Source organism: Simochromis diagramma, unplaced genomic scaffold, assembly GCF_900408965.1.
Source record: "Simochromis diagramma unplaced genomic scaffold, fSimDia1.1 OVJJ01000781.1, whole genome shotgun sequence".
Classification (NCBI taxonomy): Eukaryota; Metazoa; Chordata; class Actinopteri; order Cichliformes; family Cichlidae; genus Simochromis; species Simochromis diagramma.
Genome location: NW_024386832.1, coordinates 1368295 through 1396002, shown reverse-complemented (window position 1 = coordinate 1396002; position 27708 = coordinate 1368295). Strand labels below are relative to the sequence as shown.

The window sequence follows — 27708 nt, the reverse complement described above, 5'->3', positions numbered from 1 at the left end:
TGATGTTTTCATACACTGTGTAAATTGGAAGATAACCCTCAGTTTTAATTTGATTTTACAGGATTTGAGCATTACAGAGGTAAAGGATGTCATTGCACAGCAGTGGTTTCAGTTCACAGTTCACTGATCATTAAAAAAATGTTATTGCGTGCAAATAGAAATAATTTATGCTTTCTAAAGAAAACTAGCATGTTTAGAAATGCTGTATTGAAAATCTCTGCAGTTTTTACCAGTCACACTTAGCAGCTACAGCTGTGGTTATAACAAATGCAATAAATCTTAATTTAAACGTATGCACCTTTCCCAGAGTCAGTTCTGAACACAAGGACTGGTGCTCACATTTTTTGTCATATTTTTTATTTAATATGACTATATTATAAGTCTTTCCATATTTATTGTGATCACTGTGGGAAAAAAGAAAATATAGTTTTACTGTTGGGAAATGTATTATTTTTTTAAAGGCAAGAAAAATAAATAAAAAACACTAAAACATTATCCTCTCTGTTTACATGCCTCTGATAACTATTTTCCAAACCTAAGGCTAATCTGAGAATGTCTGGGTGACATGGAGTGATTACATAGACATCCAGGATAAGAGGGAATAATTCTGAATGAATTAAGGGGAAGTTGTAATCACACGGCCTTGTTTACTCTCCTCTACTTCTTTTCGGTTTTCAGTTGCCTTTGGCTCCATCTAATGGCGGTAACAACAATGACACCGGTAAAGTTTTTCCTACAGTCCAAATAAACCATCACAATCAAATGAAACCATTCTGAGTGATAGCTTCAATGTTACACTAAAGGATGTTGTTTAAGTGAAGGATATTTCGGATTTAACAGTGTAGTTTGTGAGACTGAACTCCCGAATCTGCAAGCCAAAATTAATTTTCTTCTGATATAAATATACTGAAATAAAATTTAATCCCCAAAGCAGAAGCCTGGATTCAACACAACTGTGGTAATTCTGTGAACACGGCTTATATTTCTTCTTCTTCTTCTGATTCTACAAGTGATATTTAAAATACTTTGCATAATTTCATTTGGTTTGGCTTATGTAAAAAAAATAAAATCTATAAAATACACATGATTTGATTTACAAGTACTCGGACAAAAAAGAAGGAACATTTTAAAAAAATAGTTCAGCTGAAAGAAACATTTCATAATACTGTAAAAATCCATTTCTAGCACTGGTACTTGAAAGAAACCACAATAAAACCAAACAAAAGTGATGGCTCAAATGTACGAACTAATAATTAAAATTACCGGGAAGGATAAAGTCAAGAACCGGAGACTTTTATTAGGAAGAGGTCCGGTCCAGCGTTCGTCCGCGTTTGCCCATGAACGATGGGAGCGCGCTCCCGACACTTCAGGTGAATGAGAGGGAAGCAGAGGAGCGGGATACACAGTTCAATGTGCGTGGCGTTAAAAAGAAACAATTAGGAAAAAATGAGCTACGTTACGTCGCTCGGGGTGCATGTTTGTATGACAGCATATCTACTCTTCGTGATGGGATGCGTTGCACAGAAAGTAAGTTGACATTTCTTTGCTGCAAAAATAAATCACACGTTCTTAGCTCTGTTTTGAGTGTCGTGCTCACTTGTGTAGAGAACCGAGCCGCGAACTCCGTTCGGAAAACGTGATATTCTACAGTTGTTCGCTTATTGGTAAACTCATTGACCCCGAGAGAGTTGAACCCAGCTACTATACGATAAAACAGGCGCCACCGTTCATTTCGGCACACGTCCGACGAGCAATTGCGTTAGCTACGTTTTCAATTTAAATGCAGTCCGCCTGTTACCATCAGCCTTTATTTTACCAACGTAACGAAGTTCTTACAGACGTCTCTGTGTGTAGGCGATAGCAAGAAGCAGTACGTAGTGTGAACTAAGTTTCAAAATATGGTAATGTAAACCTTTAAATGCCTTTGGTTGCATAACATTTCAGCCGAGTATATCAGAAGGGTACTCCGCTTCGAAGAACAAGCAAGCTTTTACTTTACGCTGGGGAGAAGTTTTGCAATTAGCATTGCCCCCTTAAATTTACAGCTTTTACTCTTAAAGTTCGCCTACGCCGTGCTTGCTAACAGGACGGGACATTAGCATGACCCTCACAGCGCGCCGCATCTCATTGTGAAAGCTGAGCAGGAGACAACTATTTAACATACACAGGTTATCGGAATTACCCTGGGGTCAGTTCGTGGTTTGGCATTTTGTGTAACGAGGTTCTCAGTCGTTTAATGTATTATTTCTTAATTTATTTACTTGTTTTTACTTTTATTATATCACAATTTTCCACGTGGCTATATAGCAAAAATAACCCCTGTCACGTAATCGGTAGCCAGACTTTTAAACCTCCCCTCTCACTTCAGTTTGAGCTCCTCTCATGCACCTTTTCCATTCATGAAAAAGTGGCAAAAAAAATCCGTCCTCATTCCTTTTTTCCTCCTCCTTTTTTTTTTTTTAACTCCAAATTTTGAGGCAGTTTTATCCTTAAAGATTTTCAAAGAGTTGTTTTGATGGCAAGGGCATGTTTTTGATGTTACTGCACTTCAGAGTTGGAGAATGGCATGCAGTCCAAACTGCTGAAATGAGAACCACATTGGGAACATGTTAACCTTATGTGAAACTTCTCATACTCGGTGACTGTGACGTCCAAAGCTTTGCCTCTGACAGGAAAACTTCATGATCCAAAGGCTTGTCTGGTGTAGAGGAAAGCAAATGGGCAGGAGCTGCTTCTCTGGTCTCTGACATACCACAGAAGAAGGCAAAAGGTCACTAAAATGTCAGATTAGTGCCTGTGAGCGCTTAAGAGTTGATTGGTTGAGGTTTTGAAGTTGCACTGATGAAATTACCTGAGAGGAGTCAGAGGTGTTAATGTGTATAAGAGGGAGATTTCTACACGTGACTGAGGAAAACAAGAGAACTGTTTATTTTCTCTTTTTTTAATTTTTAAAGTGCATCATCCGCTCAGTCTTCTGATCCCTGATTCTTCTGTTTGCCATTTTTGTGTGATGCAGTATATTGTCCCCATTTTTGTAACAATGGCTGGTATCGTTATATAAAGGGTTACCTTCGGCACAGATCTCCTCAAACGCGATTGTCACATTGTCGGTCAGGAAAAGCTTTGTGGTTTCCATTTGTCAACAGTTGTCTAGTTCCACTGATGAAGAATGATGGCTGAGCAGCACAGTCCTCAGAGCTAGACAACAAAAGCCCACACTATATTGAATTGTCAGCGTCTCCAGCTTTAGTTCCTGTGTGCATACGGTTCTCACTATCTTTGCAATTATCTGCCTGAAGTGGCACAGTAAATGATGGCTTTGTCCTCTGCTCCCCTTGTATTAAGTTGATTTTTTTTCCAGAAGAGCATAAACAAGTTTGGAATTTATTCTATTGCTGTCAGACAAAAAAAAGGAAGCATGTGTTGCCCTGGTCGGTGTTTCAGAATGAGGGCAGAGTTATCTCTTTTCAGAATGAATAATGAACTCTCATATCTGATGAAGGATCTGCTCGGTCTGTGAACGGATTAACATGCCATAGTTTGTCAGTGATCTGCAGTTGGTAGAGATGAACTGATGAGCAGAGATGCAGATGGTGTAAAACCTGGATGATGTTTTAATTTGGTGCTGTCTGCTGGAATATTTAAACTAAGTTTCTGCTGGTGCTGCCTTCTGAGGTTTTTTTTTAATTTTTAAAGATCATCTGGTTTGTTTACTTTTGTTAAATCAGGTGCTTCGCTTTGTGACTCTATGAATATACTCCTCATATGACAGAGGCACACCTCTGAGTCAGATCAAGCTTTTTGGATAAACCTGGGATAAAAACATGCTTTTAGTACTAGTAGAGCTAAATCAATACATTTTAGAGCAGAAAGCTTTTCAGGGTTTGTCATAGCGAAGGGCTCTAATAGCTTTGTCAATATTTGCGACTGAGCACACTGGTTCAGGGATTATCAGTGATGTTGGAGATGATATTCAAAAATGATCTCTTCTGGCAATTCTGATGTTTTTAAACTTGGAAATATTGTTGCATCCTGACTGAATCCAATTTACTCTGTCAGCACAGCCTACAGCATTGGGCTTCTCATAGGGGTGCTGCCCAAACACTAATTATCACTGATACATTGGCTCAATCTTATTCCAAAATCTGGGAATGATTTCGCCAAACCAGTTGAAACCACTGTGAAGATAAGGTCATGATTCGCCACAGGGTTCCAAAGGTTTTAACAGCTACCACAGCAGCAGCACTTTTACCCCCCCCCCCCCCTTTTTTTTTTTTTTTTTAGAGGAAATATGTTAATAGGTTTTACACCACAAACATGGAAAAGCCCACCCAGTCACATAGCTTTTAGAGAACCACAGCTGTAATAATTTACAGCACCCACTTATCCATGTAGGCTACAGTGAATATCCAGTGATGGCTCTGTAAATACAAAGTTGATCAAACATGCATGAGCTCAAAGAGGTCTTTCATAAATGGCTCTTGATGCAAACTGTGATGAAAATGGGCTGAAGCGGCCAACAAGGGCAACCCCAGAAATGCCTGGATTTAATCAGACTGCCGTGCCAGTTACTTATAAAAACTCACCATTGGCTGAGCGTGCAGCCACTTAATCCCAGTAGGAGAGGCAGGGACACGAGGGGGATATGCGATAAGTCCTGGGCTGGAGTATCGGCACCTTTTCACAGTTGTGGAGAATTACTTCAAAGAGCTTTTTTTTCTGTTTGTGTATTTGTAGAGAGTCACAAAGAGGTTAAGATTCAGTTGATTGCAGTCTGTCCTTGTGATTCTGGGGTTCTTGCTACCTGGAGCTCTGAGTTTCTAAGCCTTGGAGTTTTTCTTTATTCTGTGAATGCTGCAGTTTCCCTTAAGTCCTTATCTTTGGAAACTAGTGTAACTCTGGGGAATTCCTAGATGTTTGCTGATCTTTGAGTCAAAGTGGTTAAATTAAATTAGAGAGACTCATAATCTTGTTAGGTTTTTCTCATCCTCGTGAATTTTATGTTTTCTATTTCAGTAAAGCTTTTTTTTTTTTTTTGTTGTTGTTGTTGTGTTTTTTATGCAGCTGTGTCACTTTGTTTACCTGAATTTTTTTTATTTTTTACTTGTATCCCAGATACATCAAATCCAGTCTATTTGAGAGGAGGTGAAGACATAATCCACACATTTTTATTGGTTAAATATTTTTTTATTCATACTGTTTACTACATGGCAAAGTTTAGTTATGTTGATATTGAATCAGATTTGGTTCACAAGTGGAGTGTGATTTCAGTGCGTCCTGAGTGGGCTGCTGCAACCCAAGCACTAGCCTGCGAAGCAGTGTCACTTCTCCAGTAAACAGGGCTGGTGAGGATTCCTGCCCCCTTTTGAGGGGCCTGCCTGCCTGTTTATGAGCCAGTCCCAGGCTGTTTGTGCATGAGAGGCAGAGTGTGTGTGTTAACAGAACTTCAGCAGAAGCAGCTCGTGTTGCAGTTTTCACAGGGGTGTCGTCAGCCTGGGTGGTAAAACCAACCCCCCCCCCCCCCCAAAAAAACAAACAAACAAACAAACAAACAAACAACAACCCCAAAACAAAACACTTTTTTTAAACTTTTTTTTTTTTTTTTACAAAAGTAAAATATTATCAGACATAAGCTATGAAAGTATTTTATAGCTTCTACAATATAATGTACATATTTGGTATATTAATATGATAAACAGTAGTTTTTGTCATCAGTTTTATATTTGCTGAAATTTGTAATAACATTACTACATGTGGTAACTGAAAGAGTTTCCACGGGACTCTGTGCAGTCGTGAAAAAAAACAAGTACACCCCATGATTCAATAGCTTATAGAATCCCCTTTAGTAACCATAATGAGAATTATTTGATTATTAATTATTATTATTATTATTATAATTATTATTAATGATTATTTTTTGTATGACTTTATCAGTCTGTCACATCATTGTAGAGGGCATCCGTTTTATGCACAGGTCCTGCCACAGCATTTGAAATTGATTGAGGTTTGGACTTTGCCTGGGCTATTACTACACCTTATTTATTGTTTTGGTACTTGTGTGCTTGTATTTTTTGGTTTTCTATTATTTCTTTCCTGTCTCAAACCTTCCAAACATGCTTTACTTGTTTTATTTTTTCCCCAATTCTAAGGCCTTGAACTTTGACATGCTATTGAGCCCAGTAGATTCTGAGGTGGTAGGTCTTTTTTTTTCCAGAGTATTGCATGGTCTGACCTTGGGAGGAGTTTGTTGGTAAGATGGATTGCGGTTTTGTGTAAACGCTCACCTGAACTCTCCTTAGTTCCTATGAAAGCAGTAAGGGTATATGCATAGAGTCCAGTAAATATGGTATATAAATCAGCTGCACAACATGAGCTAGTTAATTAGACAGTTAGTTTAATTAGACAAACTTGTCATGGCTGTCATGGAATAATTTTTTATTTTTGTTCTTCTTTGGTTTAAAAATCTGGTGATCCAAAGTGAAAACTGTGGAACAATACCATTTGCTTGGGGCCTCCCAGTAATGACAGCAGCTGGTCCAATATTTTACTGAACAAGTCATTTTAGACAATTATGTGCTCAGTTGGTCTACTTGTGTCCGGGGAAGCTGCTGTCAGTGGCATAACCAGCCTGCTCTTATGCCACGTACTTATTAGCATCACTTCATTAAAATATTATCCACATTCCCCATTTGTGGAGTGGTTCACCAAAACAGCAATGTGGCCCATTGTTTTGTCATGAGAAAAGGCATCCTTGAATAATTAGCGGCCTGCCAGTAGAGCGGCCTGTGATGTAACAGAACTGAGATGTTGGCATTATAAGAATGTCCCATTTCCATTAGACACCGTGGCACTTTGGGGCCCTTTCATGTGTAGTCTAGCATATGCAACCCTGTGTCCAATGAAGATGGGACCTTGTACAAAATTTCAGTAAAAACACAGTGTGTGGATTTGCAAATCAGTATTCCCTGTTTTTTAATTGCAGAGATCCAAAGGCAACATGGCAAATATTCAAATTGAGAATTTTTATATTTTTGAGAAAGCTACACTCACTTTAATTTGAAGTTGGCAACAAAAACTTTGATATATGCACATGCTTTAAGGTGTTGCTATACATCCCAGCACGCTGATAAATAGGTTGAGACTGACTTTTTCTTTTCTTTTTTCTCTTCTCCTCCTTACATAATGGGCCTGGATTGGAGGCAGTCATTTGTAACACAGACTTTTACTTTGGAGACTTATTATTTTTGTTGTTGTTGTTGTAATTAGGAATAGATATCATTGAGATCTGTGATTCATGATTCCGATTATAGATAATGACTTTAATGGATGGAAGACTTACACAGCCTTTTGGGAAGGCCTACTTGTGACTGATAATTAGCTTCTGTAGGAATTTGCACTCAGTTTCACAGTCAGATCCACCCCTCATTCATGTCTGGTTTCAGAAAACTAAGAGCTATGGCCAAAAGGCCGTAGTAAAAAACTGTAAAGCCAAGTCTTTACAATAACACTCCACAAACTATGTTAATCTTTTACATGCAATCTGTGGTGTTACTGCAATAGTTTTATTGTCTCTGCATCAGAACACGGCGAAGAAATGGAGTAAAACAAAGATTTTGGCGCCAGTTCTTGATTGTGATGAGAACTGGTCATGATGTGATGATATTTTGTTAAAATAAGTGAGACCTTACTTGAAAAAGGGTTTAACCTCAGTGATGTTAAAGTTGACAGGACTACCTAGGCTCAAATTATTTATTTAGAATTTTATGTTGAGAAACAGCCTTAAATTGTGAAAGGGCAGGGCGATATGGCCAAATATATTTATCACGATATATATTTGAAAATTCGCGATAACGATATAACTGATGATATAATTGACGCGAGACAAAATACTTTACAACTCCACAACTTTATTAGTGCAAAAACCCCCATCAGTGTATTTTCACTTAAACAAGCAGCTGTTTTTTTTATGCATTAAAGCTATATACAAAATTTAACAGTGCAAATGCAAATTCCTCCCTGACAGTTTAACCAAAAGGCATTTCCAGTGGAAACTGGCCGACATATCCTCAGCATAACCATGTATAATATCCACAAAACTTAAAAAGGTCATACACACACAATACAGTAATATTATGTTGAAGCACAGCACGTATCACTCTGCGAGGCTCCTGCCTACGATAGCCGTAATGCTCCGACAATCCATCAAGCGGTGCGGCTTCGTAGCTTACCAAAGTCGTACCAAAACATTTTTTTGACAGATTCTTGAGCGCCGTGTAGCACAGAAAATCGGTTCGGTAATAACGACGGCCCGCTAGCATGCTCTACCAAAAAATGTGCTTTGTTGTGTATCTGACGGACGAAAGCTAAACCAGTTCCACACCACTGAAGCTGCAGCATTTTTACAAACCAGTTCTGGTTCATCTGTTTCACTCAACGATCCGCTTTCGCCCTTCTCATTCTCCGTCGCCGCCATGCTTTTTCCGCCATGTGCATATGAAAACAAAGGCCCTGCGTATGCACGTTTTACCCATATTCTATCACAAGATTTCATTTTCTTATCAATGCCTAACATCATACTGGTGTTACCGTGAACGGTATGATATGGCCCAGCCCTGCTATTTACACCCAAATTTGTAGATGCAGTCACTCCAGAATGAAACGAATTAAATGTCATAGTTGTAGCTAGAAAAAATCTGGGACGTGTTTCAATCAGTGACCTCGACCTCCAGGTCCGAGTTCAGGGTTTCTGAAAATCTTGCAATAACTTGAGAAGAAGGTGACGTAGGATTTTTAGATACACAGGTGTATCTACTAATGGTACCATTGGCTGGAGGCGGTATTATCTTTCTCTTTGCCATGTTATGTACCCTTGTGGTGTTAAGTGCTCCCCGTCATTGCCCAACCTTGCTGCAAACCCTTAATCGGCTTACTCTCTCTAACTTCAGCAGGAATGGCATTTGGCCCGTTCAAATGTCATCCGTGTAATTCTTTCCTCACATTAATCACATCACACACATTAATTTCTACTAAGTGTGTAGGCTATCCAAACGTGTCATACACTAATGTAGTTGCCTCGGAGTGTCAGGAGAAAATGATCAGAAAATGAGTAATGTCAGAAAGTTTTAAATACTAAGAGTGAGCAAAGATTTTGTATAATATGTCATTAGTATGCTACAAACACTGGTCTTTGGTGTCTTTGGCAATGCTATTACTGTTTGTAAAGTTAACTGTAATGTACTGCAGAAATCATATATTCCAAGTACTTTGATATAATGTGACAGACTGCTGAATGCCCACAAACATAAACGTTTGGCACTGAGCGAGATGGGTACTTAATGTGTGTTCCAGCGTAAGTCGATAGCAGAGGAAAGGGCAGATGTTAACTGCGTCTTTTTTTTGTCCTCGGGGATTTTTTTAAATTAACATTTTGTTTATTTTCATCAATCTGGGTAGAAATGCCTCTTGAGATCATTGAAATACAATTTGAAAGCTGCTGCTGGCTAACGTGGATCATGTTAAGGTACTGTTATGTAACTTACTATTATGCAAAGTGGTGAGGTCATAGATAAGGGTAACTTAAGTCAATAATCATATAATACTCATGTAAAAAGTTCAAGAGAGAGTGTGAGTGCAGCTATGGACTTGCTAATTGTGAAATTTCTAGGATATGTTTCCAAATGTCTAAACAGCTGAGAACAGTCGTATTTTCTTTAGTTATGAAGGCCGTGCTGCCCTAGCTGACCCCCCCCCCCCCCCCCATGTGTCTTTAATATGCTGTGGCCTGCCTATGAGACTATATTGGCGATAATGTTTTTAGTTTCATCCTGATGACCTGAGGGCTGAGTGAGTGGTTCACTTTTCCAGTCAAAATTACATGCAGGTTTTACCAATTTAAATGTACTAACTGCAGAATGCTGGATGGGGGCAGATCACTCCTGTAGCAATCAGAGTTTAGCTTTCTCATGTCCCCGATCTAGGTTGCACAGCTCCCATGTGAACTATAATCTCAAAGACATCTAGTACACTTCCAGCCCAGTCTAGAGCACAAACGTCGCCTGTGGTTGTTGGTTTGTTACCTGTCTGGAAAGAAGGCTTGCCAGACTAGGGCTTTTTGACAGGCCACAACAGGAAAGACCAACAGGAAAGCTCATAAACACTCAGCCCCCCTACAAAGGTCTGCTTCTCAGCTGCTTGGCCCAACCAAATGTGCATCTGCCTCTCCTTAGGGCAAAGGTTCCCCTTATACCAGTGAACACCTGGGAAGAATTATAGCCAGCATGTTTAAAGAAATACCCCAGTCCCCTTCCCCAAGGTTACCCAGGTGAAACCTATGCTTTGATGTAAAGGAGGAACAGCAGAGTTGAATAGTTCACTGAAGAAGGAAGCGTTTTGACTGCTCAACCTGAGTAGAAACGCGCTATATACAGATGTGGTCAGAAATTAACATGCACTCCTGGACATGAATGTCATGGTAATTTTGGGCTTTTAAGAGTTGTTTTAACCGTTCTTTTTCCAGGGCAGAGTGACTGTATAGCATACAGCATATAAGTTTAAAAAAAACCTTTTAACAGGCTCAAATATATCATACCCTCAAATCTTTTAATATTTGGTTCTGAAGGTTGTATGATATATTTTAATTTGATAAGCTCAAAGCCTATTATCGTCTTGTTAGCATGATTGAATATAACTGGTAGTTTCTCTTTGCCATCATGAAGTATTTGTTTGACAGCACTTATTGGTTTGACCAATTTTCAGAACATTGAGAAAGTTCAGCAAACTCATTGAATAATAAGAAGGAAAATTGTAGATTGATGCAGGTTTACAGGTTGGGAAGGTCTTATGGAGCTAGCAACAACAGATTATTGTAAATATGCAGAGGTGTGGACTCGAGTCATTAATTTCATGACTTTAGACTTGACTTGAAAAAATGTTCTAAGACTTGTGACTTGACTTGGACTTTTACACCAGTGACCTGGGACTTGAATTGGACTTGAACCGGTTTACTTGAAAAGACTTGATATTTCACCCCAAATCTAAAATTTAACACACATATTATATAGAAAGTGTGCACCTTTAATTCAATTCATTCATTCATTTATTCCAACCACACTCCGTACGTATGTGTGCGTGAGCTGTAGCACAGCCAATCAAATTAACCAGTTTTTTTTTAAGAAGAAAAAAAACCGCTCAAAAATGCTGCAAGGAGTTATTTTTTTCAGGTACATAAACTATGAAGTAGTCAACAAAAAAAACGAAATGTAATATGCAAAACATGCAAGAAGAGAATCACGGACAGAGATGGAACAACTTCCAACTTTGTCCGACAGTTGAAGTTGCATAAAGAACGGTAGGTGGTGCTTCTCTTTTGCTACGATGAGATAGCTGACTTCATCTAACTTTGTGATGTCAACTAGCTTTAATGTGTATGATATTTTTGTCATGCTACTTTAAAGCCGGTCCTACAAGCGCATCCAAGAATAACATGCAGCTTATCTCAGAACTGTCGGTGAAAATTATTCTTGGAGCTAGGTTTAATTGAGCTGCATTTTATAGAGGTGCAATTTCACAATTTGTGTATATTTTCTAAGTTCACTATTTTGTCATGTGTTGAGAAAAACAGATTTAAAAATCACATGGTCTAATATTTACATTTAGCATATAACTGCAACATTCTTTTATTATTATTATTATTTTTTTTTTTAAAGACTCGAAAGGACTTGAAATTCAAAGTTTCAGACTTGTGACTTTACTCGGACTTTTAAACCAGTGACTTGAGACTCGACTCTGACTTGCCTGACATTACTTGAGACTTGACTTGTGACTTGAGGATAAAGACTTGAGACTTACTTGAGACTTGCAAAACAATGACTTGGTCCCACCTCTGTAAATATGTGCATATAAGTACTGTTCTTGTGATTAATTTCCTAGTCAGCTAAATGAGGTAAAAAAAAAAGTAATAACCAATCAGTCTGTAACTAAGGAACAATCAGATATCAAGTTAAATATGAGCGCCGTTTAATGGATGGTGTCAAAAACTACACAAGGCCATTTGAAAGCATTAATCACATTCTTGAAGAATGAATTATACTTTAAAAGCTGCTCAACAGTGTGGTAACATGCATTATACAAACATTCAAAGAAGGGGACCCCCCACTTAAACTGATGTTAAATATGATATTTACGTATTTTTAAAACATAATTAATTATCTGAAAAACGAGTAAATTGCAGCTGAATTGGGACGCATTCTGGAGACTTTTATAGTCAGACAAGACAAAGATTGAGCTATTTGACCACAGCGTCAAGAGGTATGTTTAGAGGAGTAAATATAAATTTGTAAATCTAAGAACTCCAGCTGTCAAGCATGGTGGTGGCAGCCTCATGCTCCGGTGTTGATGCATTATACAAAGCGCATGGAATAATGAAGAACGAGGATTAACTCCAGATTCTTCAACTTCACCTCAAATCAGCTAGAGAGTTGAATATTGGACACATTTGGGTATTCAAATAGGACAGTAATCCCAAAACACACATTAAAACTGGTTTTGGAAGCGATAAAGCAAGGTAACATTAAACCTACCTGCCTTACCAAAGCTCCAGCCTCAACCCTTTTAACATTTGTGTACTATGCTTAATCGTTTGGTCTCTGCCAGGACGAGACGAGAACAAGCCTGACTCGCAGTCTCTCCAATTCATCCCTAAGGTGTTCTGTTGGGTTGAGGTCAGGATTCTGAGCAGGTCATGTTCTCACAAGTTCTCCAAACCAGACTCACTTACCTATGTTTTTATGGACCTTGCTTTGTGCAATGGTCATGCAGTCATGGTAGAACAAGAAGGGCCATACCCAACCTGTTCCCACAAAGCTGGGAGCATGAAATGGGCAACAGAGCTCCTGAGAGAGACCCTTTCTTTCGCAAATGTTTGTAGAAGCAGTCTGCATGCCCAGGTGCTTGGTTTTATTCACCCGTAGCCATGAACATATGAATTGAATGATTTGGATCAATGAGTGTTTACTTTGTTTTACCCTGGGGGAAAAACAGTTGAAAGAAAAAGGTAACAGCCCTTCTGTACAAGAAGGTTAGACAGAGTTAGACAAAACAACGATTCAGCTATTTGACCACAGTGCCAGGAGGTGTGTTTGGAGGAGTCAAGGTGGGGCTTGGCATTCATGCACATGAGCATGTGTAAACTTCTGAATACAACTGCAAGTCCCAGTCCATTTTACAATTTCAAACTGGTTTTGTTATGCAATTAACCACAAGTCACGTCTGTTGTTTGACTTAGTGGTACATGTTGACACAGACAGAAAATGTAATCAGTAAATTTCAGAATTAGACGGTGTAATGTATCACTAGTTGGCAATGAAATGCCAAAGAATAACAAAAATGCAAGTACTGGTGGGACATTGGCTTTTGCTTTTGTGCTTAACCTTTTGAGTTGCGTCCTGTTTATCTAAGGTCTTAGAAAGGGTGTCAATGTCTGAAATTAAAAAATGCAAGACCTTTTAGATCTACTTTCAAAGCAGATTTTGATATGACACAACTAATTAAATAATTCCTGTTGCAGGTGTATTTTGACTGTGGTGCCAGGGTGGATGTGGTGGATGTTCAAGGCCTAATTCTATCTCCTGGCTTCCCATACAACTACTCCTCTGGGACACACTGCGTCTGGCAGTTTGTTGTACCTATTGATTACCAGCTTATTCTGGAGATATTTGACTTTGATGTTTTTGAAAGTCATGACTCAGAATCCAAGTTCTCTGCTTCTAAATTTGATGAAGAAGATGCAGAGGATGGGGCAACTCTCGCCCCTGGCACCTTAGGGGCCGATGAAACCTCTTCAGTGGCTAAAGATTCTGTGGTTCAGAGTGTAGGTGATGGCTCAAAGACTCAGCAATCCTTCCAAGATGGTGAGGTGAAGCAAATAGTTGTCCAAGAACAGTCTACAAAAATGGAGATTACCAAAGTCTCGAATTCTGCCAAAAGATCTGCAGATGCTGCCTCCAGCCTATCTTTGCCACCTCCTTCCACTCTCCTCCTCCTACCTGACGCTGTGCCTCCTGGGGACAAAGCCATCAACTCTGCCTCCTCATATCACCTAAGGGGAGATGCCAACCCTAGTACTAACCCGACCACAGTTGTGGATGAGACCACCATTTCTTCACCACACTCCACCAACAGTCTAAGTGTAAGCCCTGAAACCCAGCAGTCTGTCCTTGACGCCTGCCCCCACGATGTCCTCTACATCTCAGACCTCATCACCTTCTCCTCTAGGTTTTGTGGGTCTAACCGGCCTCCTAGCAGCCAGCTGGTGTTTGGCTCAAGCCAGGAAATGGTGGAGGTCATCATGGAACTGATCACTACCACCCACTGGGGACGTGGTTTTGCTCTTCTATTCCACTACCAGAACCTGACCGAGCCACAAGGAGACCTCCGTGCCACAGCTTATACTGCCAATAAGCTAGACACACTGCTGGCTGCAGTGAGTGGAGCTGCTTTCTTCGCTATGATACTTACAAGTGCCCACTGCATCATTTTCAGGTAATAGAAGTGTTAACTTTATTATATTAAAGGCATTACATTTTGGAAACAGCACCACCTTAATCCAATACAGCACTGTGCACTGAAATGATACTTGACTTAGAGTCCATTTTTATAGTTTTCCTGACTGTGAGAGCTTTACGATGTTAAAAGCATCAGGCTGGTGCTTTGCTACCTGAAGATGGGATAGAAATGTTTGTTTGTTTAAAGCTTTTATTTTTTCTTTTTTTTGACTAAATATTCATTCAAAGTTCCAACATCTCACAATAGAGAGAGAGATAGATATGTACAGTGTTTATCAAATGAATTAGACCGCCACCCAATGAAACATTTATGCCACAGCTGCCCTGAATAACAGTACTGGTAATTACCAACATCATGACCAACAACAAAATCATGTTGTTGGTAGTGTTTGCATGCACGTTATCATTCTGTGTGAAAACAGGACGAGGTTTTGAGTGAATTCTGGTAAAGCTTCAGTGAATCATGGTAACAATTCATTAAAGTTTGGTTTGCATTGATCAAGGTGTTCAAGGTCAACTTAGTGATTTTATTGGTCAAAAATTGACACAAAGCCTTAGAACGTAAACTATGATGCTTACAAGTGTAGTGTGTATTATCAACACATAGAAAGTATAGAGTATGTTTAAAAATATGTCATATTTGACCTCTGACCTGAAGGTCAAAGTGATAGTAATGCTATATAGAGCTATTTAAAACTATATTTCTTACTGTCATTGTTTCTATTGACAACATATAGGGAATGACGCATGAGGATTCTAAATATCATGTTACTTTGGACCTCTGACAACCTTTTTTTTTTCTTCTTAACTCCACAACAAGCTTCCTAAAGTACATTTAAGAAGAACAAAGAAAGCAAAATGCAACACTGTTCCCTTAAAAGTAACTATTGAGCTGCTTTGGCAAAGGTTTGTGTTTTGTTTCTGTAACAGTTAATCTATCAATATGCACAAGCTCTTGCTTTTATCCATGAATTTCACAATTTAAAGTTTTATAAAAAAGCTGGAAAAAAATCAAAGATTATGATTTTTCATTTTTATAATGCTTTTCATTAAAATGTCAGTTATTTACTTAAATTTCTGAACAAACATTAGTTTTAGAGGTTGGATGTTATGCTTCATTATTTTTGGGCTTTTCAGAAAAGTTCACAGTACTGGCTCAAATGTAGGTATAACAACCTGAATTCAGTTTTCCTATTTATCTAATTTTTAGTTTTTTTTTCTTATTCTTTTTTCACCATATTTTCTATTAAAAGAGTGTAGAACCTGAAGAGTTGGGGTTTAATCATCTTTCGCTCAGGTTTGTAAGGTCACACTGCAATTTTTTTTGTGCTTACGTGTTTGTTTTTTCCTAGAGGTTACCGTTAGATGTTAATTGTGTTCGCTAATAATCTGATCTTTTGTGTAGCTACACCACCAAGTTCCAGTTCAAGGGAAATGTCTAACACACATATTTAATTGATTTACAGAACAAAGGCTTTTCAGTAATCCCATCCCTTTTGTGTATTCCTTCTATCAAGTTCTCAGTTTTGGTTAAAGACCAAAAACTATCCAAAAAAAGATGCATTACCCTTCAGCCGTAGCTAAACTGTGGCTAACAGTGCCTAGCATGTGCTAGCATGCTACACTAACATAAGCATGGCAAGTTAGTGCTCTCACTATGGGCATATCAGCTTATTATTATTACTATTATTTAAAAAACAAAAACAAAACAATGAGTGTACATATTTCTAGATCAGAGTCAAACACATGGCCTTTTATTCATTCCTGAATACACTCGCCCATACACCCACACGTTAGGAGAACAAAAGGCCACAGATAATGGGCAAAGGGTTAAAGAGAAGCCAACCTATAGAAACTAGTTTTCTGTAGTCTTTTAAAAGAAACCACAGATTCTGCTGACCTAAAAGGCGGTCCCAGCATTTGGGCGCTACAACCTCAAAAGCATGATTTTTTTTTTATTATTTTTTTGTGAATAGCTAGTGAAAGAGTTACAAGACAAGTTGGAGACATTTTTGCATTAAGGTAAAAACCCTGCTTTTGTTAGAATAAAACCTTCCAAATTCTGGTGATTTTACAGGTAATCTCTCCTCAGATATAAAGGAGCTGGGATGACATATTCACACGCACACACACTTATATACACATGGACTAATACCCTCACACCTACACAGTCATGACATTGTTATGTTGACTCAGCTGGAAGTCTCAGTCCCTGATGTGGTCACCCTCTGTGATTAGTTGGGTTTGGCTGCAACTGTGCGGCTTTCTTGATGTGAAGCATTCTCACCATAGACAGCAGGGCATTCAAGGTACAGCACCTGGCATCAATTCCACGGCACAAAAACACAGAGGCTGCATGAAAGTGAATGGGCGGAGAAAATGGGAACAAGGGACAACGAGGAGAGGTAAAACTCAGCTGAGTCAGTCAAAAGGTGTAGTTTACAAGTTGTTCCCTCTCCATCCCAGGGGACAATGAACACAAACTGGAGGGTTAAGTTTGGAGGTTTGTAATACTATCTGTTCTGACAAGCAGACTGGTTTAGCTTACTGGTCCAGATAGATTCAGAATTTAGAAATGTTTGGATATGTGCCCGTCTCAGTGTTGAGCTTTCAATGAGAAACCGTTAGATATGATTGGTGTTGATTTCAAATGTTGCTCAGTTTCTCCAACTCATCTGTTAGGCACAAAAACCCTTGCGTTCTCACTGTTAATGACAGGGAAATTAGTAACACATGTTCAATAAAATCAAAGAGTAATTAGCAAAAACAAAAACACAAGTCATTCAGAAGCCAGGAAATGCATTGCCACGAAACACCAAGCTCACAGAAACCCACAGTAGCAGTTTTTTTTTCTATTTCAGTTGTTCCCTATTAACTTAAACAAGTTCACAGAAACCATTTGAAACCAACTAGCCTGGCGAGTCAGGCGAGACTGTGCAAGTTTAATGCGGCAGTGAGGGTAACTCCCAAGATCCCCTGTTGTCAGAAAACAGCCCAAGGTGCATGAGAGTCACAGCAGGGGTTGCCCTGAGTTGGTAGCTGGATATGAACTCATTCAGCTGAGAGCCATTTTTAATAAAAGGGTACTTGCTCAAATATTCCTGGATGCTTCAGTTCTTCACGTGAACCTTAAGAACATGAGAAGTCAAATAATAACATCAGACAGATATGTTAGACCCTGATAAACAGGCGAGTGGTTTGAAGACTTTAATACTAATATCCACATTAATACCTGTGGAGAAGCATATCTAGCTAGATCTGCTGCTCTTCTATGTGATAGCAGCTACAGTGTTCACATCAGAGCGCTGCATGGGGTCAAAATTCACATATACCTGAAATGAGCATCAGCACTGACAAAATTCAAATCCCTAGAGGAAGAGTGTAATGTATAGCAAAGACGGCTCAGCAACAACCACCCCGTGAACCGTTAAAGCAGACTGGAGCGTATGTGTGACGGCCCATCCTTCCACACGGTAACACAGCAATTACTGAGTGGAAATAGCTCTGGGATTGAGGCGGCTAGTGTTATCAGAAAGCTCTCATATCAATTCAGTTTTATGTGGTGGTGTCAATTTGAACATTTGTGGTTGAAATTACAAACCCCCAGAGGAATTTTTTATTTTTGAGAAAACACTGCTCAGAGTGGGGAAACAACTGAGGTCAGCCGTAAAATTTGAATATCAGATGTGTCTTTTAATATAAATTGAATTGCTGTGGTATTTCCTTTCTTTTTTCCAGACCCAAACTGTGTCCAAAAAGGGCCAGCTCCTGCGCATCCAGCAACTCTGAGGTACAGATATTACTGCAGTGAAGTGTAAAAAGTGATGATCTTCCCAGAAGGTGTTGGCTTTTTGACATACTTGGACAAGTAAACATGCGATCTTTTTTTTTTTTTTTTTTAAACGACACCTAAATATGTGTTCAGACAAGGGAGACATAAATGGCATTTTTCTGTTATATTTAGTTTGAATAATATAAATGACAATGTATTCACATTAGGAAAAAAATAAGGTACAATCCTACATTTATTGCACCTTTTTAAATCCATAAAATTGGAATAGTTTTTACAGATTGGTTTCAAAGATCCTCAAGAGTGCTTGAGGATAATCTGTGTGTGTGTGTGTGTGTGTGTGTGTGTGTGTGTGTGTGTGTGTGTGTGTGTGTGTGGTAGTTGAACCGAAAGGTTTAAGGTCAACAGAGCGAGGACACTAAGCACACTTATTAAATCGACAAATTAGTTCTTTTTCAGTAAATTTTCCTTTTACTGAAAAAGAAGAAATGGAGCATCATGGAGTCACACTGTTTAAACCTAGATTTGAATTTTGTAGATTGTGCTGTACATGCAGCGCAGAAAATTTGGATGGTGGCGATTAAAAGTGTGAAAATTGCCCACAAGAAGGGAAGCTCTTGAAACGAAATATTCACTAGGAAAAGCAGGAGGCACTTCACCTCTCTGTGAGAGGCTTGTGTCCTAACAGTGTATTCATGCTACCAACAAAACACACTGGAGGCTTAAACTAAAGTTTTAGCTGTGATGTAGAATTGTATGTTGCAAGGAGTCAAAAACGTGGAATAAGAAGACGGTATTTCTAGGATGATATTAACTTTGTTTCACTTCGGCCGGGGTGTAATGCTCAACTCTGACAGTCTATTGGATAGTACAAACACAGTATGGTGATAGTGGAGTAAGAGGGACAGCAGTTACCAGCAAAATGCCAACAATGAATGTAATTATTGATATTGGTGTTTAGGGCTGTGCGATATGACCAAAATCTCATATCCCGATATAAGACATCTATCATCCGATAACGATATAAATCACAAAAATGTAACATTTTCTGTGAATCTCGGGCAGCTCGACTTGCGTGAAGTGTTTCCAGCTGTGCGTCATGTAGCTGGAGTCGAGTGTTTTAACCGATGCATGAAACGATACATTTGTAGACATAAGTTTTCTTTGTATTTATTACACGGCGTGCTGCGGGGAAAAGCCTGTTCTAACGTTTGAGTCTAAGGTTTATTTTTTTAGCACCTGACGGCTCTTTTTTGCTTCTCATCCGTAAACAATCTGCTCTTTCACGTGATTCAGTTTATTTTGAAAAGTCTCAACAGGATCTTGAGCTTTATTGTGAAAGGTTTATGTGGAACAAGTGGACACGCGGTGGTTTTACCGTCGTTGTTGCTAACGACAACGCATAAAAACAAACGCTTGTCTGTCTGTAGTGTGGTTATATTAAATATAAGAGAAAGGGAGAACTTTAATAAATGAACATAGCCACTACAGTGACCATCAGAACCATGAAAAAATATTGCCGTAAACAGTTTATTTATCAAACAAACGATAGCGTAAAATGAAACGACAGACATTTTTATATCGTCATCCGATACATATCGTTATATCGAACAGCCCTATTGGTCTTTATTATTTAGAACACAGATACTATTATATTGTGTAATCATAATTTAAACAAGTACTGGTGGCGCCAGTGTCCAGCAGCCTCGCCTCTGTCAGTGCGCCCCAGGGTGGCTGTGGCTACAATGTAGCTGCCATCACCAGTGTGTGAATGTGTGTGTGAATGGGTGTGTGACTGAGTGTATAAAGCGCTTTGGGGTCCTTGGGGACTAGGAAAGCACTTTACAAATACAGGCCATTTTACCCAAATAAAAAATGATTTGACTAAAAGCTTATTATTATATTTGAACTATGTAAATATTAATTATAACACTGGTCCACAAAATGTCCTAAATGATGATTAAAAACAATACTAATAATACAGATCTGAGATCATAATTTCATCTCTCTATTAAATTAAGGAATTTCTGTTTGAGTCATTTGTCTTTTCGTTTCTCCAACCGTTCACACCGTCTACTTCAAACCTGTCTGATGTCTTGACGAGGATCACATGTAGTGTTGAATTTGAGGTCTGTTGGTTGAACTGTGATCTCACATTTGAGGTATTTTTTTTCCTGTCGCTAGGCAATCAATGGGAGGAACCTGAGGCCCATGTTACCAGGCATTAACATTACAAGAAAATGTCTAATGTTTCAAGACGCGCAGATTCTTGATTCTTCCATGACATCTATGACAACACGGAGCAGTTAATCAAAGAGGGGAGAAAAACAAATCTTTTCATTGTGGAGACGAGGGGAGCAACAGGGAGTGAAAACGCAAACAAAACAATGCTTTTAAAAAAAAAAAAGTCAGTCCGCGAGCTTATAATGTGAAAGCTTCCCGCACAGACGAGCGTGTCAAGTAAGAACCGTCTTTGCTGGAAACCGACATCAAGCTCACAGGACGGGCTGACCCAAACTCTAGCCTGGAGACTGGAGGAACTCCCACTCCAAAACTGATGTCTCCACCACTTAGGGTGCTAATCTGTGATCCTTGTATGGATTCTTAAAGGATGTGATTAGAGAACTTCACCAGTGGACTTGGAAAGCTGGGAAATTTGCTTTCCCACAGTCTATAAAGAGACCTTCAAAACCAAAGGTGGACCAACTGGCACCATACCACTGTTTCATAAATCCGTCATTTAAGCTACATGTAAAAGAAGCTGTTAAAAGTTTGAATTTAACTGAATGTACTGAAACTGACCAAAAGGCAGAGGGACACCAGACCATGAAACTGCTGCTGGGTGAACAAATAGTTCTGCATTACTGGCAGCTTCTCTGCAGATAAACTTACAGTGTTATGTTGTAGGTGCCGGAGGGAGTCCAGAACACCGTGGCTGAGGTCAGTGAGCTGCAGCCGATTGCTGAGAATCAGGCCAACCAGGAGGCGACCATAGAGCAGGACAACAACAACCTGCCACACACAGGTTGAGAGGACACACACCTGCACATACATTGATGCCCTCCCCCCAGTGAACAGCCTAGTTCACTGGAATGCTTATGCTGGCCATTTAATAAATAAATAAATTGCATTCATACTCAGAATTAAACTGTGTAATAGTCTTACAAGGAATGCACTGAGAGGCATTGTGGCAAGCCCAAAGACTATGAATAGCACGTTACTGTGGATGTCATTTATAAATCATTTCGATTTATAGCTGCATAGCATGCTTGAACATTTGATGAGGATCATTTCAGGAATGACAATGATACTTCCGAGAATATAAATCTGTCATTAATTCATTTCCTGGGAAAGTGCTGATAAAGTTTAAGTGCACTAATTTAAAAGTGAAGACTTGGGGTTTGAGAAGAGGCTTGTGTTTTTATTGCTGTCATTTTTTTTTGTTAAGATTAATTGTGCGTTAAGCAGCATGCAATTGACTATCTCTGCTTGGCTCTCTTTTATATGTGTGTTTTGCTATGATGGTTATCTGTGCTCATGCCAACCACAAGCTGCTTGAATGTTTTCCAAACAAAAAGCTGCTGTCTCTGGAAAAGGAAACGGGGAAACTCTTTCTTGTTTTACAATTTTCCCAGCGGGCTTTTGTGAAATGGGTTTAAAAACTATAAATGTTGTAAAATATTAGATTAAAACGATGAGAAAGACTGTGTCGAGTTTTGAGTGGAAAGTAAAATTGCATTAGTTTTGGAGCAGCCCACAGGCTGGATCCTGGAACAGTCCAAAGATTTCTCTCGCTCTCTCAGTGGGACTGAACCCAGGCTCAGAGATTTGTGGGTTGTGGCATTTAACCCACAAAGCAGCCTGGGAGTAGTTTGATCAGCAGGGGAGTGCAGGCCCCTCTCTATGTGTTCCGGTCACAGACAAAACACACAGCTTACAAACAATGAGTCAGTTAAGGTTAGCCTCCTCTGAATGTTGCTTCATTTGACCATTTTGAGTTACAGTACACAAATCATCAGTAGCAAAACGTCCTTGAAGAATGATGTAGCAAGAAACCCATGTGGAGCGCTGGGCTAAGTGTAATGTCAGCAGCGAGAACTGTCTAAACTTGTCTTTGTGTTTCTGCAGTCACTGCTAGTGGCGATGTATCTCACAGTGCAGATGTGGACCTCTCCTGCAGCGGTTTGACTGAGCTTGACCTTGGTGCCGATGAAGTTTTCATTGTGTCCTCAGGCCCGAGTGGCCTCCCCCCCTCACCTCACACGGTAACATCTTGTTTCACACCAGTGAATTTCACCAGATAGTCATAGTAGAAAAAAGGTACAGGTTTTAGCAGGTCTTAAATTTGTGTAAATGAACTACATATAACCTGTTACCCAATGTCATCATTTAACACACAAGTAAGCCAAAATGAAGAAGCAGTGTTTTAAAAATTAAGGACACTCTTACTGCTTCCATGGAATTAAGGAATACGAGCAGTAGTTTGGTGGTCTGGAGCATTAAGGTGTGTGATGCCAAGGAGGAAAAATATCATCAGTGACCTTAAAGAAGCAAATGTTACTGCCCATCAATCTGGGAAGGATTATAAGGCTATTTCCAAACAATTATTAAAGTCAACTCTTCAGTGAGAAAGACTATTGGACAGAATCTTTCCGGGTTTAGCCATCCGAGCAAGTTCACCCAAAGATGAGATTGTACAGTGATCAGAAAAATTGCAATAACCCCAAGAGCTGCATGTCTCACTCTATAGTTAACGTGTTAAAGTTCACGACCGTACACTTAGAAAAAGACTGGACAAGTATGACTTAATTGGAAGTGTTGCCAGAAGAAAATCTTTAACTCTCTGCAATAGCCGAGACTGCTGGGGCTTCCCATGATGCACGAGTGTTTCTTCTTCACTCTGCGTGCTACACACCTAATCATTGGTTATTATTCATCTCTGGTTCTCTTCCACAGTATGTCTTTTGTCCTGTCTCCCTCTCCTCACCTCCATCCGATCTCATCAGATGGCTGCCCCTCTCTGAGCCTGGTTCTGCTGGAGGTTTCTTCCTGTTAAAAGGGAGCTTTTTCTTTCCACTGTCGCCAAGTGCTTGCTCGCAGAGGGCCATCTGATTGTTGGACTTTTCCCTGTGTTATTGTAGGGTCTTTACCATAATGTATAAAGAGCCTTGAGGCGACTGTTGTTGTGATTTGGCGGTGTGTGTGTATATAAGTGAAACTGAATTGAATTCAAAAGAACATGGCAGCACAGTGTCGGTTTGCAAATTTGCGTCTGAACGAACCACAAGATTTGTGGAAGAATGTCCTTTAGACAGATGAGACCAAAGTGAAGACGTTTGGCCGTAAGGACAGAACCACATTTGGTGAAAACCAAACATATCAGCACAAACACCTCATGCCAGCTGTCAGCACGATGGTGGACGGGCGATGATTTGGGCTTGTTTTGCAGCTACAGGGCACCTTGCAGTCAACTGTTAGCTCCTCTGTAGGCCAACTGTCTGACCTCTCAAGCTTGGCCCAGATTGTGTCATGCAACAGGACAAAGATCCCAAGCATGCTTGATGAAATGTACCAAATCTGATGACCGCTTATTGTCAAACCCATCGTTTTTGTTTATGTGAATTAGGTGTAAAACTAATTCCCATCCATTTTTTACATTTTATTTAACATGCTACTGACATGGCTCTGGGGGAAAAACAAATGACATGGATGTAGTCTTATATCATAGAGTGGAAAGTGAAATTGTGTGTTCAATCTCAAGGTCACACTCTGCGTGGGTGATCTTGTTGCTTTGAGGAAATGATCCCTGAATCAGTGAACATCAGAGGTGGCGGGGCATTCAGTGCTTTGAACTGACCTAGTGTTGCAATGGCACATGAGGATAATTAAAAGATAGGACATGTGTTGGGGAAGCAATAGTTCAATCAGGCATTTTTTTCTTGCTGCTCTTTTGTATTCTCAGAATAAGAGTTGGCATAAAACAGCTTTGGCAGCTTTTTGAAGGGCTGGCAAGCTTTTCTGCAGCCTAGGCTAATGGAGTATTATCTTCCGAGCCAGATTCCCAGCTCCAATTGTGTGTGTGTTTGTGTGTTGGTGTGTGTCATGCACGCTTTGACGCACAGTGTGTGTGGTCTGCCTGTGTGTGTCCTCGGTGCATGTAAATACGGTTTAGAAAATGTTGCAAAATTCATCTTCTCGGTGTCAGTGCCAGGTACGCTTCCAGGTTGGCGTGGTGGTACTTGTTACACACGATGCCCTGAGCCGTAAACCCCCTTTTGATAAATTTTCGCTGCAAAAGACCCTTTCCGAGAAGAGCTTCGATTTAGCAGTACAGCGATGAGAAGATTGGAAAACGTTGCTGTAGGCAGGGCTGATGAGATCAAGGCAGAGAAAGTCTGGATCAAAACGGTCTGGTACATTCCTCGCCGTCTGAAAATCAACAGACTTTATTCGGCTTGTTCCATTTTCTAGGGAGTACGTCAAACTTTTCCAAATATCCCTAAATGGTCCCCAGTCTCACCTTTGGAACTACAGTGTATAAGTGCACTGAACTGGGTGGCTGAGTTCTTGCCTCATCTTTCAAGACTAAAAGTTCCTATTGTGTTCTCAGGCTTTGGCGTGGAAAAGAACATTTTATATAAACCCCTAGCTAATTCTTGTCTAGACAAAGCTAGCTGCTAGTGACTCTGAGGGACGGATTATCGCTCTCTGATGAGTGCAACTCCCAAGACATTATAAAGCGATCTCCACACATCCAGGTTGTCGATATTTAGCCTCTTAAGCTCAAGTGAAATGACCTATATGAGGCTCTGACTCCTAAAATGCTTCTTTGTTTTGGTCCCGGAGTGTAAACTTCCCACAGTAATAGCTGTGCTTCAGCAATACCACAGATGTCTCTAAAATTGTTCCAAAGCCTGCGCTGTTCTCTCGACAGTTTTAATATACTTAATAATGATGAGATTTGTACGTGAGCCACACATGCTCAGCTGGCTGGCTGTGTGACAGAGCTAGGCTAATCAGAACACTTCCTTTCTTGTTAATCCGTTAATGTGGTACACAGGAAAGTCTGTGGGGAGATATTCAGGTGAGGAGGAAATGCAGCAGGTGCAACCAGCAGACAGTTGTTCCTAATGTTCACACCTGAGGGAATACATTGTTGCACAGAGATGCTATTTGCTGATTTGGCAGCAGTTTAAGTGCAGCACAGTAGAGAATACTTTTTGTTTGTTTGTTTGAGATTTAACTATTTGGTTTTCTGCTCTTACAATATTCCTACTGGTGTCTTAATTTGGTTATTACATATACACATCTGCTGCACTCTCCTTGGTGCCTGGTTAGAATATTTTTTTTCCTCTTCTTTTGTGATAAGATGAGGTAGTGCTTCTGTTTTTGACCCATGCTTGACTCAGTAAAAGCTGCCTAAGATATTAAAGATTGTAGCTGCATTTTTCCTATCGTGTGATGTTTTCACCTGCATGTAGCTTCTCATACTTTGCTACGTGTATCTTTCAGCAGCGGGAGAGGTTTCTGCGACACAGTGACACTGGTCCTGTAGGCGATTGGCCGTCACCACTAGAATCCTCCACCTCACCTGGATCCAGATCAGTCAAGGATGGCAACGGCTGTGCCAGACCGAGGGCGTGGAGTGTCCGCACCTTCCAGGACTTCCTCCCTCCTTTGCCACAGCTTCATAAGAAGTGGTGCAGCTGGAACTCCACCAGTCCCTTCACCAAGCTGGTGGACAGCGTCAGTACTACAATCATTACATACAAAATAAAATGAAGCTACTTGAATGGTCAGATTCTACCAACAGACTACGTAAAATATGATTTGCATGAACTGACCCTTGAAGAATGTTCATGAAATGTAAAATGAGCAGTTTAGGAAAACTTTGTGTGAACAAGCAGGATTTTTCCATCAGCAGTTGGTTAAATTAAAGTCTGTTAATTGTGAATGTCGTTCCAGACTCCATCCAGTTTGGTTGCTAACTGCAGAGGTGGCGACAGCAGGAAGGTTTTCTCTGATGTTCACCTGGAAGGCAAGGGCAGATACCAGCACAGCCTCAGACTCATCCATCAGCAATGCCTCCTATCCCCTCACGCAGCCTGCCCAAAGACAGCGGCGCCTCAACTCCACCAGCAACCTGCGACGTCCTCGGTTCACAGGGCCGTGTTTTGGACTCCTCTCAGCAACAGCAGACCTGGCGAAGGCCCCGGGCTCCTCCTCCTCAGAGCCCGTCTCTAGAGCCTCTTCCTCCCCTCAGTGTCAAATTGAGAGTGGCCACGCTCGAGATTTCCCAGGCGAGGGTGATCACATCAGCGTGCCTGTGTTTGCCATCTCTGAGGAAGAGGACCGGCAGCCTCTGGTCCCAGCCGAACACCTGGAGCAGACCTCCGCATCTGCTTTGCTCAACGGGCTGGTTACAGGGACATGCGAAGGCAAGGCGCCTGTTCTAGGAAGCACCAACCTCGGCTCCCAGAGGCCCAGAGCAGAGTGGAGGCTTTGGGGAAGCCAGGTGTCAGGAGGGGTCGGTTCACTCTCTTCCAGCGAGTCGAACGCAGCCGACAGCAGCCAGCCATCGCTCAGTGTGTCCACAGGGCTGTGCAGTGTGACCAACCAGATGTGACACGATGGTGATGAGCAGGGACTCTGGTGGGCCAGTTCTGCATTTCTGAACTCTTAGTGTCACTGGGATACATCTCACTTACTCTAATTTCCAAAATCAACTCTTACAGAATCGCATCTCCTGTAGCTTCCTGTTGGTATACACGCATATTATTCTCACTGTAGTTTTTCTATTTTTATAAAGTTTGTTGTTTCGCACCTTTCAGTGAGTTGTAACTCCAACCACGGCACTGTTGTCAGTAGCTCTGTCATTGTGGATTTTCTTCTTCCTGTGCCAGCCTTTTGCTTTCTTTTTTGATCTTCTTCATGGGGACGCTTCTTTAGTACATCGTAGCAAATACTTAGTTGCATATTACCTAAAAGTGTTCCACACAGCATAGATAATACATTTATATTAATGCTACAACAGTTCAGGCATTCAGTATGTACCCCTAACACTGATGCTGGATTATAAAAGGGAAATCAAAATAAAAGCATATTAAGTACCAATATACACAATTACATAGCATAAAGACAGAACTAGCATTCACAATAGTATTTAAAAAAAAAAGTCAGTATGAATAAATGTAAAGTTTTAATAAAGGCAATATCATTTGCAGCTTGTGTTGTTGATTAACTCAGAGCTACACAAAGAGTAAAAACTTGTTTGAAACCATTCAAAGTCAGAATGACGATTTGCACTGAAATCACATATTTACAGAAACTCCACAGTAACTTAAAGTTAACAAAAGC

General features: G+C 40.2%; 1 protein-coding gene across 4 annotated transcripts; it reads left to right on the top strand.

The window, feature by feature from the left end:
- Window positions 1–1299: 1299 nt before the first annotated feature.
- Window positions 1300–27574, top strand: si:dkey-112e17.1. Of its 4 annotated transcripts, none has more exons than XM_040028529.1 (7): window positions 1300–1370; window positions 13565–14538; window positions 18300–18351; window positions 21259–21376; window positions 22480–22616; window positions 25864–26097; window positions 26317–27574. In XM_040028529.1, the coding sequence occupies exons 1-7, from the start codon at window positions 1338–1340 to the stop codon at window positions 26593–26595; spliced, it is 1827 nt and encodes a 608-aa protein (XP_039884463.1). In that variant the 5' UTR covers window positions 1300–1337; the 3' UTR covers window positions 26596–27574. The 4 variants fall into 4 exon arrangements, with proteins under 4 accessions (XP_039884463.1, XP_039884462.1, XP_039884461.1 ...); XM_040028528.1 differs by lacking the exon at window positions 1300–1370 and adding an exon at window positions 1378–1527 and having other exon boundaries at window positions 25867–26097; XM_040028527.1 differs by lacking the exon at window positions 1300–1370 and adding an exon at window positions 1378–1527.
- The last annotated feature ends 134 nt before the right edge of the window (window positions 27575–27708 follow it).

Coding starts and splice junctions, on each gene's coding strand:
- si:dkey-112e17.1 (XM_040028527.1), top strand. CDS start 1,447: ATGAGCTACGTTACGTCGCTCGGGGTGCATGTTTGTATGACAGCATAT. Junction 18,352..21,258: donor GCGCATCCAGCAACTCTGAG/GTACAGATATTA, acceptor GTTATGTTGTAG/GTGCCGGAGGGAGTCCAGAA. Junction 22,617..25,863: donor TCCCCCCCTCACCTCACACG/GTAACATCTTGT, acceptor TGTATCTTTCAG/CAGCGGGAGAGGTTTCTGCG.